Here is a 23724-nt window from a genome sequence, read left to right as displayed (position 1 = left end):
TTAGCAAGTTTTCCAGCACAAATAACGGCTATAATATTTTTAAACTTCAATTTTAAAAATGGTTCCAAATATGAACCTTGACACTTGTGATCTTGTTTGACATTCACTTTTTCGACAAAAATGCCACAGGGCATATAGTTTCAACACTGGAGTTGTTCCTATCTGACATTTTGGAAGAGACACGGAAAACAAAATATACCCAACATTTGAGTTTAAACCAATGGGTGTTACAAAATCTCAAAAATCATAAAAAATGTTTTTCGTACTTAAACCAATGAAAATTATTTGAAAATTGAGTAAACATGTGTTTCTGCCCTAAACTCAAGCGTTTGATACTAAAATTGAGACAGGGCTTTAGGACCCTATTACCAGCTCACATCCTGTTGCGGTGTAATGAACCAAACCCATTCGCGGTGTAATGAACGACACCAGTTTGGCAACACGGTTGGTGCATAAATTCTAATAGGGCAGCAATGTACAAAGACGCCAATAGGGCAGAAATGTAAACCTGCCGATAGGGCAAAGAAATGAAAGGATCAAAATAAAAACAAACTGAATTGGATAGTCATCTTGTAAGATAATTTGATCGATTTGTGCTGATAATTAATATATATTATCTCTATTGATATTATTATTGTAAGTACCTAAATTGTGAATTATGTATATAGCCTATGAACTAAAACTTAAAATTGAACAGATACACACGATCAACGGAATAGGAGAATACACTAGGAGTTGTTATAAAGGGACGAAGAGATTTCATGCAGGACTAGTAAATGTAAGTAAAACATAAAACATGTAAACTAAAACAACCTTTTGAAACAAACAATGAATTACAGCTTATAGCTTACTCATCCACTAAAATCGAGTCTGCTAATAGGAAGTCCGAAAGATAGTCCCAGACGTAGCAACACATCCCCTGAAAAACTCGGTCCAGTATGGTCCATGCGGAACCGGTTTCTGGAGTCCCGGAAGGTAGCCAATCTGGACAATTCAATGAAATTACTCAGATTTATGCTCCAAAACCAAATTAATTGTACCCAATTATTTACGATTTACTATGTTTAGATGTTTTTTGTCAAAAGAATGAATGGATGGTTACCCAAGGAACAATTGGTAGCTTTTAAGATACTTAGGTGTTTAATACAAGCTGCATAGCAGCAACCATTGCTGAACAAATTTTTAGCTGAATCATTAATTGAATAAAATTAATTTCCGCTTATATAAAAGCTATTATACCACTTGACGTTTGTGTTTTGAGTAAGAGCTGAATAAACCTTATATTCTGGTCCTTTTGGAGCACCGGAATGGCCACCAGGAAACCCGAAATCAAAAGTAGGCATGCGACGGCTAATTTTTCATGAATTTGAATACCTGTGACTCTTCTAGTTGAATTATTGATGAATGACCACTTTGGTTTTTCTGGCCAACCGAAATAACCCAAGAATGACCACCGGAGATACCCATATTGTGAGACATTTCAGTTTTTGTACCAAAACTAGGCATGCGACGGATAGAGTTGTGTTTGATCCTTCGACCTTGACGCTTGCTCCTACGGGGGCCGGCGATGAGGGCAGGATCAAACATGTCGCGCGTCGGTCGAGTGAAAGTGAAAAAGTGGCGTGATCGTTTAGTTGTGTTTGATCCTTCGACCTTGACGCTTGCTCCTACGGGAGCCGGCGATGAGGGCAGGATCAAACATGTCGCGCGTCGGTCGAGTGAAAGTGAAAAAGTGGCGCGTTCGATTAGTTCTTTTTGATCTTTCGAAGTTGACACTTGCTCCTGGGCAGTGCAGCAAGAAAGCCCGAGCAGTCGTCAGTTGTTTTCCCTCTCGGGTCGTGCGCCTATTTTCTCTGAGTGCTTTTATATAGCCGATCAAATGAGTGAAGCTGAAAGTGGATTGTTGCTGCTCAAGGATGACGGATCAATTGGTGAGCTCGTTTCATGCTACTATTTCTAATCTATAAAATATGTATGACTGCACCTTTAATCGTTACAACGGTGAGACGTAAATATGATTTTTCAACAAACTATGAAAGGTTCGTCACTGTGAGTGTCGACATAAACTCTGATTCATAAATTATTAATGTCTAATTTTTTTTTTTTTTCAAAACACGTTTTTCCTTTTACCTTTATTTTTGTAATTAAAAAAAAAGCTTTGAATGGTTCGACACTACGAGTGTAGACTTGCGAAAGGTTCACTTTATTCAACAAACTTTGAAAGGTTCGTCACGTCAAGTGTCGGCATAATTTTTCTCTACATAGATATTGTTCATATCAAATGAAAAAATAATATTTACATATAAGCATGTTTATATCTCACCAATAATTATTTATCATGGTCTAATCGCTTATCAAAGTGAATCCTGTGACCCAACGATCCTCCCCATTAACAAACATCCCTCCCAGTAACCTTTGTGGAGATGCAGAGGCAAACACGGTCTCCAAATAGCAAAGGTTACACACTAACATTCCTTCCCCCAATCCCACCTGACTGCAAGGACGTGGCCGGCGCCGTTATTGACCATGTATAAATAGAGGCACTGAATTATGCACACTGAAGAAGATTATGGCCAATCCCAGCCGATCTTCTAGTTGATTCTTTGTGCATTTTCACTGACTCCGGTCAATCACGGAACAGCAACCATTGATATGTGTAGTCAGTCTAAGCTAAGCTAAGCTAAGCAAAACTAGGCATGCGACGGATCAATTTTCATGATTTTGAATATCTGTTACTCTTCCCATACTCGCATAACAGTCCCATTTGAATATTTGACACTTTCGAGTTAACTTCATGAATAGTGTTTATTATTAGTGTACTTTTTGGAAACATTCATAAAACTGTACTTTTGTATGGACAAAATGCGAAAAAATAACAAACCATGTGCGTCCCATATTGAAAGTACTCGCATAACAGTCCCATTAGTAGATTACGACGAAATTCGAGCAAATCTATTCCTCTTATGATTTCTGTAATCTTGTATGATAGTCTTTGGGGTCTATTTTGTAAATCGAGCAGATTCATGTGACTTGTCTTTAGTCACTGTCTATCAAAGCAACCATGTATATTTCAGATGTCACCCGTCGACTCCCATAGTAATCCAGTCACATAGAGTGATAACTGTCGAAAAACTCGCGTGACAGAGCTGAGTCGAGCGAATTTTTCGGTCGGCAGTGGCTCCAGTCGAGTCATTTTGATCGACTCGACTTATAAAATAGACCCCTTTATTCTATTTTAAAGAGGAATCATACAAATTTTCTAACTTCATGGGGATTATGAAAATATTCTTACTTGAGATCAGGGACGAAAAAAATCATGCTCACTATACTCAATTCACCGACATTTATGCCATCATCAAAGTAACCGCACTACCACCAATATGATTATACCAATGAAGATGGCACAAAAGTAGATTGGCAAAACAAACAATGATGCCCGTATGTCGATGGTGTTTTTGATTATCAGAAGCAGAAGAGAGTCAGTTTTAGAAAATTGATTATCAATGAGGTTCATATTAATTAAAAAATATGCTGCTATACGGGTAATGAACGATCCGATGCACGTAATCGATTATATTGATGCGTCTTTAGTGTGCCTCGTGCAAAAATTACAAATTCCCGAAGCGGAATGTAAAAAAGTCAAGCTGGCTAGAATGAATATCATTTTTTGTTTCCGATTATCAAAAAGCGGTTGAGTATCAGCAGACACAAATTCAATACTCTTCCATTAATCCAAAGATGAATATAAATGAAAACATGTTATGGCTGTCAAATAATAGATGACACCTAAAGCCATCAATATAGATAAAACATTTCAAACTCAATATATCATTTCATTTGAGATTTCTTACGCGCCATGCAAGTTGTTTTTAATTTTCATACAAAAAATCTTACTATGGGGGGAGGGGGGGTCTAAAAACCGCCAAAATTGTCTTACGTAATTAATGGATCGCTCCCAAGTGTCGGATTGTTTCGCGGTCTTCGGCAATATTCTTCATCGTAAATATACCTATCGAGGTCTGTGTTCAGAATTTTTATAGAAGACAATGGGTGACGTCCGGCGATTTTTCTTTTTTAAAAGTAAGTTTTCCCATAGTACATCCCATACAAAATTTGAACGGCTGGCGCTAAAATATAGTTTCTCCGATCGAGCTGAAATTTTGCACAGTTGTTATGGGACCTAAATACAATCCAAACAGTGGACTGGAGCGAGAATCTAAATTTTTCATATAACCGTGTCCCAGGCTACTGTCCATTAATTAGGTAAGACAAATTTCGTTTTGTTTTTCAGCCCCTCCTTCCTCCATGATAAGATTACTTGAACGAAAATTTAAAATATGTTTTGTAATTAATGGACAGTCCATAAGCCCTTATGAAAAATCAATGTTGAATTTGTCCACGCTGCCGATGCATAGAAAATCGCTAGAGTGTGTCCATCCAACGTGTCCGTGATTTCAAATCCTTTACTGTAAATGTAGTGTTTGGTATTATTCACCAGCAGGTGTTGCTGTCTACAATTTTCCAACAACGACACCACCTAGTGTTCGCTAGTTTCAAACTAGCAAACTGCTTCACAGAACTTCTTCACACCAGGCTTCACAGTGCTCTAAAAACTTTCTATTCGCTCAATGAAACGAACGCTCGTGTATCGAAATATATTTGTTTCAAAATTATGAATAATGTTAGGTTCATCATATTATTTTTTAAATATTTTGCAGCTTCTCGATCGAGTTCTTAAGAAAATGTTAAGTTTCTACCTACTTGGAGAATAAAGAAAATGAGAAAGCAAATAAACTTATCGCTTGGGTGTTTGAGTGGAAATATTTTTCGGTGTTCGCGCTAAAAACGATAAAACGGGAAAGAACTTGTTCGCCGGATCGAAGTAAACATTCGTCGGATAAATTTTCGCAAACAGTCTTGTTTTCTGTGATTTTCCGTTGAACCTCTGGCTTCTTATAAAATAATCTCTATTTTAATCAGTAGTTTTATATGTAATCGCTACGCTTTCTATAGTTTCTGACAGTATTATAGTGTTAATTCGTTGATTCAGTGAAAACCATTGACTGTAAGTTTTAGTTCGTTCGGAAATCGCGTTCCAAGCAAAATCACCACCCGGCTGTCGTCAATCGGATTTTATATGAAGAGATGACAGACTCCCTGAAAGGAAAGATTAAATCCGTCGCGGTCAAGGATTTTGTGTAAGTCCCTCCTTTGGATTTCGTATAAGAACAGTGTGTTGAATGTTGGATATTTTTGCAGAACATACGACGTCGTAATATTTTATCCGGATGAGCATTTGAACATCATAATTGGTCCCAATGGAACCGGCAAATCGACTATCGTTGCGGCAATCGTTTTGGGGATGGGCGGTAATTGCAAGCTGTTGTCCCGATCCGGAAGTGTAAGTTTAGCTAGATATTAGTATAGCTCCTGATTCTATAGAATTGTATACGTCACTAACCCGAAGCCACTTTCCCGATAGATGCAGGGCTGGTTGCAAGCCTCTTTTTAGAGACTTCGTCTCTATTTTAATGAAAGTCTATTTTCACCGGAATGCTCTCTAAAGTATCGTTCTCCTTTATTTGGCTTGCAAAAAATCTGATGCAAAAGCTCCAGAGAAACTTTCAAAAGCTTTTACGCGGCTGTTTCTACAAAAAAAATCTTAGATTCCTCGATAAAAGACTGCAGGAATTATAATGATTTCAAAAAAGAAAAGAATTCATTTGGCATACTTTTAGGAACTAGAGATTCATCTACCAATTCTTACAGTGATTTTTCAAATAATGCCAAATAGAATTTCTCCAGAATTTGCTCCAGGAAATACAGTCGACTTTCGTTCGTTGCACTAAACCAGTGGCCCACCTAGTGAAAAACTTTCACTAATCGGGCTAAGTTTTGAGCTGTCAAATAACCGATTACAATGGACCTATGGACCTATGCACGGGTTCACTCTTTGACGTTTGAGCGGTGCCGTGTTATTTATGTGGCCATGGCAACGAATGAATTCGGCACCGCTCAAACGTCAAACTAGTGAACTCGTGCATCGGTCCATGGACCAATGCACGAGTTCACTAATTTGACGTTTTAGCGGTGCCGAATTCACTTGTTGCCATAGTCACGTAAATAACACGGCACCGCTCAAACATCAAATAGTGAACTCGTGCATAGGTCCATAGGCTAGGGGAAGTGGTTCACCTAGCATGAATGAGGAATGAACTTATCGCTGAGAAAAAGTAGATTTTGTATGAAATTTGACAAGTATTTGAATGACAGATTCATCCTTGTTCATCCACTTCTCCAAGCCTATGGACCTATGGACCGATGCACGAGTTCACTATCTGACGTTTGAGCGATGCCGTGTTATTTACGTAACCATGGCAACGAGTGAATTCGGCACCGCTCAAACGTCAAATTAGTGAACTCGTGCATCGGTCCATACAAATTCAGGGCTACCAACATTGACAAATTGCGGTTTATGTCAGAATGTGTCGTTTGCCTTCGTTTTAGGTGGGCTATAGCCCACTTAACGGGAGCCCAATTTAAACGAAGTGCAATTAAACGTAGTGCAACGAACGAAATTCGACTGTACTTGAGAACTGAGTAATTTCCTCAGGCATTATTTATTTTTCGCAGGCTATCCTAGAATTTCCACCAGATATTTTTCCACTTATCCTTCAATTGATTTCTCCAGTTACTCTAGGAGAAACCAAACATTTCTACAGAATTTCTCCCAAGGAAATCAACAAGAGTTTTTGAAAAACATAGAAACTAGCGCATGTGCGTTACTATGTGGTGAGTAGCGAATCAGAGCATGCATGTAACCAATTGGTGAGCTCGTTTCATGCTACTATTGTTGGAGGAAGCACAATGATGGAATACCTAGAGTAGAGAAAAGAAAAAATCCTAGTTTGATCCTTCGCAGACGGGCGATCGACGACAGACCTAATCTTTATGTTGCTGCAGATCCTCCAAAAGAGTCGCGAATATCAAGTCCCTACGAACCACCTATTCATCGATTTCAAAGCGGCCTATGATACCATCGACCGCGAAGAGCTATGGAAGATTATGGACGAGAATGGTTTTCCCGGGAAACTGACTAGACTGATCAAAGCAACGATGGATAGTGTACAGTGCTGTGTGAAGATAACGGGTGCATTATCGGACCCGTTTGAAACACGCAAAGGACTTCGACAAGGTAATGGTCTTTCCTGCCTCCTGTTCAATATTGCGCTAGAAGGTGTTATGAAACGGGCGGGCTTCAACATGCGGGGCACGATCTTCAATAAATCCAGCCAGTTCATTTGTTTCGCTGACGACGTGGACATTGTCGGAAGAACGTTCCAGGTGGTTGCTGAACAGTATACCAAGTTGAAACGTGAAGCAGATCGGGTTGGATTGAAGGTAAATACGTCGAAGACGAAATATCTGCTGGCTGGAGGAACCGAGCGCGATAGAGCTCGCATAGGCAGACGCGTGACGATCGACGGGGATGAGTTCGAGGTGGTGGACGAATTTGTCTACCTCGGATCATTGATAACGTCGGATAACAACTGCAGCAGAGAAATTCGAAGACGTATCATTGCCGGAAGTCGTGCTTACTATGGACTCCACAAGACCTTGCGGTCTGGTAAACTTCACTTCCGTACTAAGTGTACCATGTACAAGACGCTAATAAGACCGGTAGTCCTCTACGGGCATGAGACGTGGACAATGCTCGAAGAGGACCTGCAAGCGCTAGGAGTTTTTGAACGACGTGTGCTTCGGACGATCTTCGGCGGAGTATGTGAGAACGGCGTATGGAGGAGAAGAATGAACCACGAGCTTGCGCAACTCTACGGTGAACCCAGTATCACGAAAGTCGCCAAAGCTGGAAGGGTACGATGGGCGGGACACGTTGTGAGAATGCCGGACAACAATCCCGCAAAAATGGTGTTCAACTCAAATCCGGCCGGTACAAGACGAAGGGGAGCGCAACGAGCTTGGTGGTTTGACCAAGTGGAGCAGGATCTTGGAAGTGTGGGGCGATCGAGGAATTGGAGGTTAGCAGCCATGGACCGAGTTAGTTGGCGTAACATTGTGGCGCAGGTCATGTCTTAAAGGACGTAGAGCCAGCAAAAGTAAAGTAATGTAAGCAATACTTCGCAGAATTCCGGGTAGATTCTCTCGCCGGAATATTGTTGGTTTTCTAAAAAAGAACCTTGTGGACTCTTCGTTTTTTTTTTGGTTGATTATGTAATCCTGAATAAATTCCCTGAAGGAATCCTTACAAGATCTCCTGATGGAAGTAACTCTTCGTGGAAATCATGATAGAATCTTTAGAAGTACCCTCGATGGAATTTCCGAGGAACTACTGATGGAATGAAAAAAAAAACCTGAAGTTCATAGACACAAAAGTCAATTTGAACAAATTGAGATGTAAAATTGTGGAAAATAATCGTGAATCGTTCTGGTGGACTTCGATCCCACGACACCCAATACGCTAGACTGGGCGCGTTAACCATCTACGTCACAGAACAGGCAGCGCCGTCGGCCAACCGGAAACCAAAGTTTGTCACGACCCCACATTCTCCTTCACAACTCCTCATGGAGTCTCTGGAAGAACTACTAAAGGATTCCCTGGAGGAACTCCTATTGGTATCCCATGAGGAATTTCATGTGATGTTTTGGAAAAGGATGGTGCACAAATTATATCACGCTAAATTTCAACTTTTTTGACCACCTCCCCCCCTTCCTTTGTCACACTGTATGAATCCTCCGAAAATTTTGTAAGGCTTGTCACGCTTGGCTCGACTCCCTCCCCCCTTGGAGCGTGACGTTATTTGTGTATGACCCCAAATGGAAATGTTACAAGAATCAAGGGAGGGAATTAATGATGAAATCCATGAAGGAATTTTGGTAGAATTCCTGAAGCAATTCCGGGTAAAATTCCTGATGGAATTCTTGCTACAATACCTAGAAGAACTCACTGTTGAACTTTTGATGGAATCACAAGTAAAACTGTAGGTGGATTCTCTGAAATTAATTCTGGAAGAAAACTAAGAAATTTTTCAAAGAATCTCTGGTGAATTTGCTAAGGAAATCGTCTGAAGATTGTGTGTAAATCGCTAGTGAAATACCTATATAGAAACAACTCAAGCGTACACATTTGCTACATCACCATGGCGTCGACGATGCGTAAATTCACGTATTTTGACTTGCTATCCATCTGCATCGGCAGTGTGTGGGACGCCCAAGGCGAGTGGCGTGGGGTGACAATTGTCGGTGTCGTAAAGCGAGGTGACAATTCTCGACTCGAGTGAAGTGACTCGCCGTGCAAATCAAATCTCGATTACTTTTTCAAATCGACGTAAGTAACTTTTATACGGTTTTGAGAAAATTAATTAGGAGAAATCACAATCTATCTTCTAAAACTGTTTTAAAATGAATCACCTTTTAAACATTTTTTTTGCCGTGTACTTCGCTCAAATTTTGCATACACTCAGCTCACGTTCAAAAACTAGGTAGTTTCTATTATTTCCCACAAAAATATTTGTAAGAAAATGATAAGCCGTTTCATTCAGTTACTTTCGACGTTTTTCTACCAGTGTAAAATCGGCTCAAGTAGTGTTTTGTTTTGATTCGTGGTTAAGTCACTTTGTGTCTCCATACAGCGGGGCGGCGAAAGTAGTGGTTAGGTTGCGAAAGTTGATAATATTACTTTCGTCATTTTGTAAATCCGGAAATTAAACGTTCTAAAAGTGAAAAGTTGAGTTGGTACAGAGCGGTACGTGTAGAATTCCGCCTGCTTAACACGTAGGATTGATAAAGTAAGTTTGTATACTTTTTTGACTTGAGTCTGTATGAATAAGTTTTCGAGAAATGGAGAGTCACTTCACGCGAGTCGAGAATTGTCACCTCGCTATACGACACCGACAATTGTCACCTCACGCCAGTCGTAGAATAAACCCAATAAGCCATTTTACGAAGCCTGGTCAAATGACAGGAGACCTGGGATTTTTCAATCATCGGCGTCAGTTTTCGCGATGATGATGGTTGATGACTGTGCGCATTTCTAGCGTAGCTTTTCATCCAGGCGAAAACTTAAATGGAGAAAAATTATTAAAATATTTGTGATCAGAAAGTGCTTTTTTATGTGCAATATGGGTAACAAAGAGGTAGCTGATACAATAACTAGGTGTAATGTTGCAGTAACGAACATTTTTGGATCTCATTTTTGTCATTTTCTCCATGTCCTCGTTTGGTAAGATGAGGCGTTATTGAAAATCACGCTGAATTTAATCCCAGGTCTCCTGTCAGTTGACGCCGTTTCGGCGATCAGCTGTTCCGAAACGTCTCGTAAAATGGCTCATTGACTTATTATATTCATAAGAAGTAAGTTTGACACATTTCCAATTTCAAATAACACTTGTTTACAACATTTCTGAACTTAGTAAGCTGAGCTCCATTTTCAATGTAAAATCGTACGCTGAATCCAAAAAAAATGTCAAAAAAATTCACAGTAGAACCGTTTTTGAGCTACGCTCAATATTTGATTTTTTTGGTTTTTCAAAAAAGTACATTTGCTAAAATTGATGTATCTCCGGATTTAGAGCACCAAATCTAAACTTTTTTTTAGCAAAATAAAGCTAATTAAATGTGCTTTCTACCGTGTGAACATCACTTTGTTGTGCAAATTACGGTTTTCTAGATATTTATGGCATAATCAAATTTTTTCGATATTTTTGAGTAAAATTTAACAAAATTTTCAACTTTTAGCTAAGTTTTAAGCACGATGCTGATGTTTTAAAATTCGTTTATCATGTTGAACTCAAGGTATGTAAAAAAAACAAAAGAAAAAAGTACCTAATGACTGAAATCGGTTGAAAATTGAAGATTTTATGGCATTTTTTGTAGAACACTTGAATTTTGAAGTTTTTACGATTTTCAAGCGATCTCAACAACATGAAGATAATTTAATGCATTTTCATTTAGATTTGCTTAAACTTTCAACAGTTAATAAGTCTTAGTTAAGATTTAATGTTGTGTTATCAATCCATAATTTTAGATCACGACTAATCTGTTAAAAGGGCGTGTGTATTAACAGAGCTTCTACTTCACTCAGAACATAAGTTTTATCTCTACTTATTATCTCTACAACAATCAGTTCATTTCATATATTTCAAAGCTTCCTTAAATTAAGCTATAAATTCACATGTACAAAATATATGTTTAAAAATAATTGTTTGAATCACTCCGTCTGTTATGCTTGCAATTTGTTTCTCGAAAGAGAAACCAACAATAATCGCCCATCATCGCTTCATCCCAAAATCCTTGATAACGACGTTCCATTATTTTCATTTGCTGATGAAAACATTCCCCGTGCTCGTCGCTTTCGTCGCCGAGGTTTTCAGGGAAAAAGTTCAAATGCGAGTGTAGGAAATGTATCTTCAGAGACATATTCACACCTGTTAAAATAAAATGTAAAATTTTACAGCTGAAAGTAAATAAAACAAAACTTTAAAATTTACCCATTCTCTTGTAGTTTTTGAGTAAATCGGCTACAATTTCTTCATAGTCTGGGCTCCTGGTGTTCCCCAAATACTCCGCAACTACACGCTGGAACGATTTCCATGCTTTGGCTTCATGATTGTGCAATACGGTGTAGAAATCTTCATCGTTTAACATTTTTTTAATTTGAGGACCAACGAACACACCTTCCTTAATCTTGGCATCCGACAAGTTTGGAAAAATGGATTTCAGGTATCCGAAAGCTGGTCCTTCCTTGTTAAGCGCCTTTACAAAATTCTTGAACAACCCAAGCTTTATGTGCAGTGGTGGGAGTATTATCTGTTCCTTCGCTACGAGAGGATGGCACCTTACATTCTCTTGACCAATTGTAAAAGACTTTCGTTCGGGCCAATTTTCCCGAACGTAATGTTGTTTACGTGCTCGGCTATCCCATTTGCAAAGAAAACACATGAACTTAGTATATCCCTGTTGCAAGCCAGTCAACATTGCAACAACTTTGAGATCTGAGCATATTTTCCAATTATGTTGGTTGTAGCATAGGAAGTAACTTTTGTATCAGCAGAAAGAAAGTTTAGTTCCATCAAGCGCGATGCCAACAATTCTGATTTTTCTTTTGATAAGTCCAAGTCCCTTATCAAGTCATTGAGTTCCGCTTGTGTAAACAGCATCGGCTTTCTTTCGTATTCCACGTTGCTTTCATCAAAGGGTGGTTCGTCACTGTCATCCTCTGAAGGCTCTCGTTTTCGCTTTGGACAAACAGGATAAGGAGATGAATCTTCATGTGGAATCGGTTTTGTCATTGATTGAACTTGTGGATATTCAACTGCTTTGTGACGTCCGTGTTGCATGACTTTGGCAACCCAAATGTATTGAGGTGTCTTAAAGGGAGCTGTTTTCCGAGCTTTATGACGGAAGAGAAATGTCCATGCAACTCACTGGATTTGAACCGTAAAATTTTCTATTTCCAGTCTAACTCGAAGCCACTTACCTGTAGATTACTTCAAATAATAATAGGACATTTGGATTCATCTCTTTGCGGTTTTAGGGATAACACCTCTCCAGTATGACTAGCGGCAATCAGGCAAAACGTCTCCGAAAAATTTAAATTTGCCTATCTCAGTATCAAGCAATCATTTCGAAATTTTTTAAAGTTGTATTTTGTTTTCTTTTGAGAGTTCGACTGTATTTTCAATGATTGATGAAATATCGGCAACGCAGTCTTTTTTGTTAAAAACGAGTTTTATTATTTAACCCGACGTTTCGACGCTGGTATGGCGCCACGTTTGCCTGAGGGCCGCTAGTCATACTGGAGATGTGTTATCCCTAAAACCGCAAAGAGATGAATCCAAATGTCCTATTATTATTTGAAGTAATCTACAGGTAAGTGGCTTCGAGTTAGACTGGAAATAGAAAATTTTACGGTTCAAATCCAGTGAGTTGCATGAACATTTCTCTTCCGTCATAAAGCTCGGAAAACAGCTCCCTTTAAGACACCTCAATACATTTGGGTTGATTGTGCAATTATTTGAAATTGGAAATGTGTCAAATTTACTTCTCAAGAATATAATGAGCCAATGTTTAAAACCATGCAAGAATATTGAATTTATTATGCTTAATTGTATAGAGCCATGTCTTCAAAGTTTGTACGGATAATTTGCAAACACCCTGTAGAGTAAGGTGGGACCTTAGTGGTATAATCAAAGTTTCCAGGAAAACAATAGCACTTAAAACAAAACAAATACCAAACAGTGAACCTTCAACATATTGGCTATAATTTTGCTGAACAAACTTGTGTCAAAATATTTACTCATTTTTAGTTATAACAGTTTCAAAATTGATTGTCTTATTCGAACTTTTGCCCCACCGGTGGGGCAAGAGTTCGAATCTAGTGTGGGGCAAAAGTTTGCTGGCTAAAACACAAAATATCGATCCTTTTATGACAGGCATACTTAATACCAGCCGTAAACTTAAGTTTAACGAAAAATACACACTAACTTTTCATCAAAAAATTGCCCAAAACCGAGTTAATTGTAATATACTCAAAAATAGCAGTTTTTTGCAAAACTAAGTGGAAATGTAAAATTTTGGTGACAATTTTCACACGATCAGACAAATTCAACTAAATTTGAAGATGATACGTGGATTTTAGGCAATTTGCAATTTTTTCCGTGATTTTATACATGGGTCGAACTTTTGCCCCGCTGATTCGAACTTTTGCTCCACTATGGGCCAAAATTTGTTTTCAAGCATTTATGCTAAAACTAATACACCTCAAAGCAACCCTATGATAGGCCTAGAAACGGCCTTACATAAAATATTGAAAAAGATTTTATCTTCAATTGGTTCCATGCAACGAAAGTCTTTTGGTCAAACTTTACAATACAACAATATTCACGTCGAAAAACAACAAATAACCATAACTTTTCCAAATCTCAATCGATTTTTATGATATTTGGAGTGAAAGTCTCTTACTTGAATAGCATTCGAACCACCATGACATTTATAAGATTTGTTTTGAATTGAGCTAGAAATCTCAAAAAGAAACTTTTACCCCACTCGAACTTTTGCCCCACTTTACTCTACGATTAATTCGTCAAACATTTGGCTCCACCCAGCGATGGTTTGTGTCTGAGCGTCTGTGTGCTGCATTAGTCAGTTTAATAGAGTAGGATCTCAATTTCTTACGAAAAAATAATGCATTACGAGCATGAATTACCTACAAATTTATAATGGAATAAAGACATAAGAAACAGTTAACGAGAATCACAAGAATAACTTTCGAACTACCATCGATCATTGCGTTAAGGATTACATGAGATACTCGAAGAATCATACATATCAATTATGGAACTCTTTAGGATCCTTATGTGATCAGACAATTGCTTTTTGAATTTGATTCATAAGATCTCTAATGATAACGACAAGAATTTCTAGTCAATAAATCAAATCACAAGCGTTCTCTTATGAAATTTCCATGTAATATTTGGCCCAGTGAAGAAATTCGGTAAAGGTTTTTCTAGGAACCCCTACAAGGAGTTCCTACGGTGGTTTTTCAGTTAATTCTCCAACCATTTTTATATGAATTCCTTCGTGGATTTATCTACGGTTTATTTTAAGTAATGCCAGCGATTATTCCAGGAAATCTATTAAAAACTTTATCAAGAAGCTCAAAAAATTCAACCCGTGATTCATCATTAAATTTCACCAGAAATTTGTCCAACATTTTATCCACGATTTACTTCTGCGGTTCTTCCAAAAAATACTCAAGTAATTTCACAAGTAAAATCTTACACAAGCGAATACTATATCATTTATTCCGACCATTTTTAAACAATTTTCGCCCATTTTTAAACAATTGCGCGCCTAGGTTGAAAGTTTGCGAGAAGATGGGGAGAAAAGGAACTGTACAGTCTACGAGAAGGATAGGGCAACTGAGGAGCAAACAAGTTGAATCATGCAACAGTCCACTAACAGGCTTCGCGGAGCAAAATTCTCACGAAGATATCAATGTGAATAAAGTAATATTATTAGAAAAATCAACCCACGCGTTTACAGTGCATTTAAATTCCAATCCGGTGAAAACCCACTTGCCCTGAGCGGAACAGATTCTTTCCAATGTTTTCCAAATAATGCCTCCAGAAAATCCTGCAGAATTTTATACAGGGATTCAATTTGTTTTCATTTCTTCATACCGCAAAATCATCCAGAAAAAAACATCCAAAACTTCTTCAGAAATTAGGAAGTTTTTAAGAGATTCTCGCATGGTTTAAGCAGGAATTTCTACAGAGGTTTTGTCAGATATTGCTATAGCGATATTTTCAGGATTTTCCAGGGATTTGTCCAATAATGTCGTATTGCTATTGGATGTATGAGGATTGCTTATTATGCCAGTAAAGATAAACTCCTATCCCTAATGGTGAATAAGCGAGAATAATAAGTTCGCTATCTCTTTGGGGCCCTCTTTCGCAGCTACTATTTATCAAACTTGTCACAACTTGCGAAACATTGTCAATCATAAACCGATACAGATGCGATGTTTTTCGTCGCTTGCATTTATCGTGCTTCGAATTCAATTGAGAACCCCGCTCCTAGAACATTTGCTTGACTCTCATTTTCCTCCCTTTCAGATCGAAGACTACATCAAGAACGGCAAGGAAATGGCCAAGATTGAGGTGGCCCTCTACAAGAATTCCCGAGGGGACATAATGATGTTCAATCGCACATTCAACCGAAGTGGGATGGATCGATTCGAAATCGACGGCACCAAAGTGTCCCACAAGGAGTTCCTCAAGCGTGTCAAAGACCTGAACATCCAGATCGACAATCTGTGCCAGTTTTTGCCGCAGGATCGGGTACAGGATTTCACCAAAATGAATTCCCGGGAACTGTTGCTCAACACCCAGGCTTCGGTTTGTCGTCCGGAGATGACGGAGCTGATGAATCAGCTGCTGGAGAAACGACAACAGCAAAAGACAGTGAACAAGTCCAGCATGGACAATTTGGCCAAACTGAAGGAAGCCGAGGCGAAGAACGAAGAACTGCGCGTTCAGATTGAGAACATGAAGGTCCGGAAGCAGTACGAGAAGGAAGTGGAAATTTGCAACGCTCGAAAGGCGTGGTTGGAGTATGAGCAAATTTTCCTGGATTTCAACTCGACGAAGGACGACCTGCAGTTGGCAAAAACGTAAGTTTATTCATGTTATTTAAAATATTGCAGAGCTGGTAGCGAGTCTCGTTTTTGTGACTTGGTGCTTTTAGAAGCCAATCACTTCAAAGCCTCTGTTTTGAAGCCATTACAACATTAAGGTGAAACATCTCGGAATCCAAAGATGGCTGGAACAATGGCCGACTTGTGCTCCTACTCACGATTTCAAAGACACTAAACTGGAGAAATAGTTGGCAAACGTTTCTATTCTTCTTATTTTAAGCTGCTAGTGCACAAAGCCAAAATAAAAAGTGCACTGTTGTTGGATGCTTTCTTCGCGAGATTTGTGCCTTTCAAGTTTTAGTGCAATCTTAGAAGTGGATTCGAAACTCCCTGGGCTTGGGATTATATTTTCCAGGGAGCGATGAATTTTGATAATTGATCGCTGTTAGTAGTTTTGATTAGATGTTGGGTGAATTTCAAAGCAATGGCAACATTTTTATTACAAAATTTAGATTTTATCTTCTGACCTAAAAATTCTGGTTAAACTACTGTACTATGCAGTTCGGCTGCACTAGGCTATCACTCATCAAAATTACTTTCACTTCGGGAAAATATAATTTCAAACTGGCGAGAAGATTACGAACTGAGGGTGGGTTAGGAGCACAATCAGACCCTTGAATGTGCAATGTGGGGTAGTAATTGGGAATGCCATTGACGGTTTGTAATCTTCTACGAGGTTTTCGAAAACCAACAGGGCGCGTGCACCGGGTTGCGGATAGGAGCAAAGGGAGATCAATAGCATCTACCTAAAATAATAGAGCAAAAAGCCGTTCCATGATTAGGTAATGTTTAACGAACTTCTATGGTGTTCTAGTACTATAAAATTCTTCACTCACTGGGAATTCTGGCCTTGACAATATCAATAGTGATAAAAACATAAAATAATACCTAATACATAATAAGTACAATGTAGTTTCAATGTAGTAATAAATGAAATAAAATCAATTTTCTATACTTGACAAGGTTTTGAAGACAATCAATGAGTGAAAGAACTACCTATTAGAAAAGCCACATCAGCTAAGGCTATACATATACAGTGACCCCACGCAGTTGAATCACCCACAATTTATGAATCAGCTGATTTCAAAAGACAAAATTATTATCAAACTTGTCACAAAACATCACAGAATTATTTTTACACATAGTTTCTTATCAGTAAAAATAATTCTGTGATTTTTGTGACAAGTTTGATAATAATTTTGTCTTTTGAAGTCAGCTGATTCATAAATTGTGGGTGATTCAACTGCGTGGGGTGACTGTACAAATGTTGGTCATACACTCAGGCAAATGGACTATCGATAAACATAGGAACCCCTTATGAAAATTCGCCACAAGGAATCGGGTTGAAATTCATAAATTTGCCTTATGAAACCGAAATTTGAAAACAAAAATAGTTTTCGCGGCAACCTGGAATCGAACCAAGGACTTTGCTATCGATAGACTCGTACGTACACCCCGTGCCTATCGACACCTTGGTGTGGAGTGATGCTAAAACGATACATAAAGCGTTCGTATTGCGATAATCGTTTCATCTTTCATAAGGCAAAAAGTATGAATTTCGATAGTCCAGTTCGCTGCGTGTAGGGTCATGGCGAGCATTCGGTATGTATGTCTATGACTGATTCTTATCTAATAGGGGCACTAGAAGACCACGCGGACAATTTCGAAACAAATTATTTTTATATATCGTTCTTACGATCCGAAAGGCTCATCTATGCTGCAAAGTCATTTTAAAAGCTATTCATTACTACTGTTTAATTGTTTATAATTCTAACAAAACTACATAATTAACTCATTACTAATCACTGTTCCTATATTCTCTTTTTCTCTCCTTCTTATTTGTTGCATGATGATGATCATCACTAATATAATGCATGAGCATGCACAATAAGAATAATTTCAGGATTGAAAGCAGTACATGGATACCTGGATAGAATAGCTTCGAAAAGGGTGCTCAAAATATAATATTTCTGATCAGGGAAGTATTATTATAAAGGGTATGTAAAATTTTTCCATTATTAACACTTAGATCACACAAACAAATGAACTAATAATATCAAATATTTTTATATAAATCAGCATCGTCAATCAGTGCAAAAACAGATAAAGTTTGTAAAGTTATCACCAGCGATTGAATTGCGCTCTGTATAGTAATGTTCAATCAGTATCAAAATCTCCTAAAGCGTCGCATTGTGCCATCAGCAGCCCTTAGCATCACTCTCATATTGTTATTATTTTGTTGTTTATAAAATTTCTAGAAAGCGATCAGCATATTCTTTCTTACTTGTACAATGGCCAATCTATTTGGAATTTTAATAAGTCAAATCTAACTTCAAAACTCAAATTAAATTGCTTTCAGCACATTTACATTTTGCAGCATTAATCGCATTACTGTGTCAAGTCTTCTCCATTCCCTATACCCTACCCCAACCCTTCTTATCCTTTCCGATGGTGTTCAAGTGGTCCGCATAGACTATTACGGCCATTATCTATCCCTTCCCCCGGCTTTGGACTGACTTGCGCTCTCATTACCCCACCAAACGTTGCAAAATGAAATGAAAATGAAATATTAGAAGTGGATTCGAAACTGTTTCACCTTAAGATAACAGTGCAAAAAGCGTCGAGAATAAATCTCAGCTACTAAAAGGGTCCATTACTAGTAATAAGGGTTTTCAGCAACACTTTTCGCTACCAGTTCTGATATTTTAGAAATATTTCAATATGCAATGTAACTCTCTTTCAGGAACATGAACGAAAAGCAGAAACGACTTGATCCGCTAAAATCCAAGGCTGCCAAACTGAACAAAGTCAAAGGGGAGCTCAACGAAAAGATCAAAGTCGAACAGGCGGAGATTCAGAAACATGCCAACCAGTTGCGCCAGATGGAATCTAGAACCGAACAGCTAGAGGATTCCATTATGAAGGCGAAACGTGACCTTCAGGACTCCATTGCACAGGCGGCAGATCGAGAAAGCCAGCTGGTGCAAGCCAAGGAAACCCTCTCGATCCTGGTGCAGGATTGTAAGAACGCCATGGAAGAGTTGGGTTCCGAGCCCGTCCAGGAGCAGAAAAAGCGAGAACTCACCGCTCAAATCGACAAGGTTAAACGAGAAGCTGACCTGCTGCTGAGCAGACGCAATGATTTGAACTTGAAGATCGAAACCGAGCTCAAACCGGAGATGGTGAGCATTCAGAAGCGAATCGAAGCGCTGGAGAACGTCGGGCAGGTCAAGATGCGGTTGTTGCAGTCGCAGTTCGAAAGTGCCTACCATGCAACGCTATGGTTGCGAGACAATCGACATCTGTTCCGAGGGAATATCTACGAACCAATGATCTTGGAGCTGAACGTTCCGAACAGCGAAAATGCAAAGTATCTGGAGAATACGATCGCCAAGCGGGACTTGATAGCGTTCACTTGCGAGGACCGTGACGATATGGCGCTATTTTTGCGCAAAGTGCGACAGGAGATGAAGTTGGAAGGGGTGAATGTGGTGTTTTCGGAGCCCGCGGATCGGCTGATGTACAAATCTCGGTTACCGATTCAAAGTTTAGAGTGAGTATATGTGCATTTGCCTACCACTTCCTACAGATGTTACAATTGGGTTTCAATTGGGTTAGTGTTTCGGTCCCACACAGTATAAAACGAAACCAAACATCGATTTTTCAAAGAGTACTAGTCTAGAAAACTAAACTGCGCTTTGAGCTGAAAATTTGACCGATTGATCATCAGCAGCATGCAACCAATCGATTGAGGTGACACGGGAGATCGTGCTATTTTCCCTATCTTTTGTCTCACTAACAATTATCATCAAACCTTTGTGGATGCAAATCTCGAGTTTTAGTGAACCGATGAAGCTGAAAATTTATTGGGTTGTGCACTACATACCTATATAGAATCATAGTGATATATTTTTCGCATAGATAGGTATATGGAGTGGTTCTTGAGATTTGCTTTTTCAAATGGATAGGGTGATTTTGATGACATCCCGTGCGGCCTTAAATGTATAACGCAAACGTTTTCTAGATCTGTGAACTTGAAAATTTGAAGTTTAGCTTCGTTTTATAATCACATTAATTGAGTTCCTCTGCCTATAAGGTGGTGACATCCAATTGTTTCAATCGCACTAGATCGTACCGAGACGGGCGTCGGTACCGTAAGTTGTTGATGGCGTATGGTTTTGGTCGTAGTTTTTTCATCACGAAGTAGTGTTCAGACACAAAATTAGCACTGTAATGGAGTCAGACGTCGGGAATATTGGAGAAGTGTTTTCCATTGATCGTCACGTTGTTTTTGGGTTCGATTTTGGGGTCTGTCTGTTGATATCCCAGTATATAAACCTTAAACTCCTTCAAGCTAGGTTGGTTTTAAAATTTTTCTTTATGCACTTTTTGAAGATTTTAATATATTTAACGTTGGTCCTTGAGGATTTCTGGTCATATATTTGACGGATTTGTTATGAGATAATTGCTGTTTTATCAGAGAGAATTTATTTGTTATTTCCTTCAAAGATTTTAAATGGGAATTTTTGGATTTCTGTATATTTATCTCATTTGTGCTGGGAACTGATGCAATACAAATCTCAAGTATAATTTCAAACTAAAGTTTACCAAACCTGCTACTATTTTCTGAACTGTTCAGCAAAGTGTTATCCTCTCATTAACTATCCGTATCATTTTTCTCCATTTTAGGCGCTACGGTTTCCACTCCTATCTGATAGACATGGTGGAAGCACCCTTCCCCATTCTGAACTACCTCTGCAAATCGTTCCAGCTACACAATGTCCCCGTTGGTGCCAACGACTCTACCAAGTATGCTTCCCAAATGCCGGACGAAATCCGCTTGTTTTTCACTCCGTCGCATCGGTTTTCCGTTATCAAATCACGTTACACCGGCGAAAAAAGTTCCCGATCGGATGAAATTCACTCTCAGAACCTCCTGAACAAAAACGTTGACCCGGAAGTGCTGGAAGAACGCAAACGAGCCCTGCAGCGGTTGGTGAAAGAATGCGACAAGATTCGCAATCATCGCGGCCAGATTGAGGCCGACATCAACAAAGTGCAGGAACAGTCTTTGGAGTTAACGGCCAAGCGCAGAGAAGTGGATGAAAAGTTTTCACGTTACGTAAACTGCAAGCATAAAACCAAACGGCAAGAACAGAAGTGTAACGATTTGGCGAAAAGATTGGTAGACATCAGCGCGGAAAAGGCGAAATTCAAGGAGTTTTGTGCGAAGACAATCACCGATCTGTTAAAGCTGCAGGGAAAGAAAGTGGACGAACTGGATTTGTACGTGGCTGCTACGGTTAAGCACGAAGCCTACAAGCAAAAGTTGATGATTTTCCTGAACAAAAATGCTGATTTGGAGGGTGAAATCCGATCGGCGGAAGATGCAGTTGATTCTGCTAAGCGAAGTCACGAATCTGTTTTGCGACGATACGAAGAAGTTAAGGATAAAGTGAAAAGGAAACTGAGTTTCGCCAAGAACCTGACCAACAATACGATACCACAAAATGAAAATTTTCCGTATAAGAAAGAATTCAGGAAACTTCCTTCTTCATTAGAGGATCTGAATAATCACATGGAAGAGATTCAGGCTAGGATCGAATGTATGTCTCGCGACAATGGAAATATCTTGGAGGAGTACGAGGCTCGCTGTCGACAGATTGATGCCTTGAAAGAATCGATCGGTGATTCTACAAAGAATACCGATGCTTTGGAAGCTGAATTACAGCAGCTTCATGACCGGTGGTTTCCTGAGATTAGCCGGGTGGTAGACATCATAAACGGAAATTTTTCGCGATTCATGAGCAGTATGGGTTTCGCTGGTGAGGTGGAAATCATCACAAAAGGAGTGGTAAGTTTTTACGATTCTATGACATTCCTACGAAAACCGCATTTTATTCCCCAGAAAACTAAGAAAAAAAAACTTAAAGTGAAGTTTTCCTTTTTTGCGCGCGCTCCTAATTTCGCTCACTGACATTTTAAACCTATTTTGCGAAAGAAATTTTTGTTGACTAGTATTTTGAATAATTCTACTTCAGCCTTTGTTACATAACATGCAATTATGTAGACCAATGTATCAAGAAATATGAATAAAATGGCAGTGAGCGAAATATGGTAGCATCACGGTAGGTACTTCAATTTTGAAAGCTATCGCCCTTTTTGAATAATTTGAATTATGTGTCCTCTATGCCTGGACACTAAGTTCAGTAAACTCATACAAGTGAACTACCGTGCCGGCCCAAGCAACATATTCTGAACGCTTAAGAAAATCTGAAGGTAATGGCAAAAGAAAATATTTTTTTAGTTGTCGGTATTTACTACTTCCCAACTTATGGCTTGGTATTGGTTGCATTATCATAGATGATCAGCATAGCCGTAGTGTGTCCTCATGACAGCCTTAGCGTACCGCCATTTGAACGCCCCTTGTTCAAACCTCATATTTTTGCATTGCTTACGTGAACATTTTCTGGAAAAACTTTAGTACCTATTCCTATTCATTGAAATATTGCAAAAAATTGTCAAGAAGGTATGCAAAAAAAATCCATTTTTTTTCAATGAACACTGTCCCTAGATGTTTTCAAGACTCAAAATCTAAAGATGTTTTAAATAAATTGATATCAAAATAACTAGGGTCGATGTACCAATAGCCGCATAGCTAAGAACAAATATTCGTATAAAATCGAAAAATAACGCTAGCGTCATTATTTTTACATCATCTGAAAACTTTTTATCTTGGTTTTGTGGGAAAAATATGAAAACAACGAAAACTCATATGTTTGTATTTATTATCGCTTGTGCCACTATAGGAATACATGTGCCTATAGTAGCACTATTTCTAATTTCTGTTCCTATACTGCCCATAACTGCATATTTGTAACATTCGACAAAAGTAGGCATTGAGTAAATGGAATACCAAGTGTGCATTTTATGGCAGTATGGGAGGAAACTAAAATTTCTAAAAAATGCCAGGAACTCAAAAGTGCTTATTTAAGGCTGATATTTCGTACAACTCAAATCGCATACTAAATGAATTGCCAGAAAATAATTCTGATAGAAATTTCATTGCTATTACATTACAAGGCTCATTCATAATCTCAATGTGACTGTTTTGCGGTTATAATTACCAATGTGACAAAACAACTTGGTATTTATTTAGAATTTTCTAGAACAATCTCACAGATTTCAGTAAGTTGATCGAAAGTATTTATCATTTGATGACTCTCCATGGTATTAACTCCAATTTGTCAAAAATGTCGAATGTGACTGTTTTGCAGTTATGGGCAGTATAGTAGCACTAGCATCACGGCGTTGGCAAAATACTAATCAAAATCGCATTTTTACAAAGCTTCTATATTTTTCCTTCAAAGTGTGGATCAAAAGCTTTCGTTTGATGTAAAAAAAGTTCTTAATTGATTAATTATTACGTATAATAAAATATAGTTTCTCACAGTAGTGCTACTATAGGAACAATAGGTTTACTATAGGCGCAAGGGAGCTCAAATTTT

The 23724-nt window shown here is 38.6% G+C and overlaps 1 protein-coding gene across 1 annotated transcript in view; it reads left to right on the top strand.

Moving 5' to 3' along the window:
• The first annotated feature begins 4888 nt into the window (after positions 1–4888).
• The window catches only part of LOC5574080 (structural maintenance of chromosomes protein 5), a 30192-nt gene continuing 11356 nt past the window's right edge, over positions 4889–23724 (top strand). Inside the window, exons 1-5 of the mRNA XM_001661101.2 lie at positions 4889–5198; positions 5260–5401; positions 15636–16192; positions 18960–19769; positions 20906–22070. Coding sequence (XP_001661151.2) covers positions 5146–5198; positions 5260–5401; positions 15636–16192; positions 18960–19769; positions 20906–22070 — 2727 coding nt within the window. The 5' untranslated portion in view covers positions 4889–5145. The remainder of the gene's footprint in view (positions 5199–5259; positions 5402–15635; positions 16193–18959; positions 19770–20905; positions 22071–23724) is intronic.

This window comes from Aedes aegypti, chromosome 3 (genome assembly GCF_002204515.2).
Source record: "Aedes aegypti strain LVP_AGWG chromosome 3, AaegL5.0 Primary Assembly, whole genome shotgun sequence".
NCBI classification, from domain to species: Eukaryota; Metazoa; Arthropoda; class Insecta; order Diptera; family Culicidae; genus Aedes; species Aedes aegypti.
This window is presented reverse-complemented; position numbering and strand designations above follow the sequence as displayed.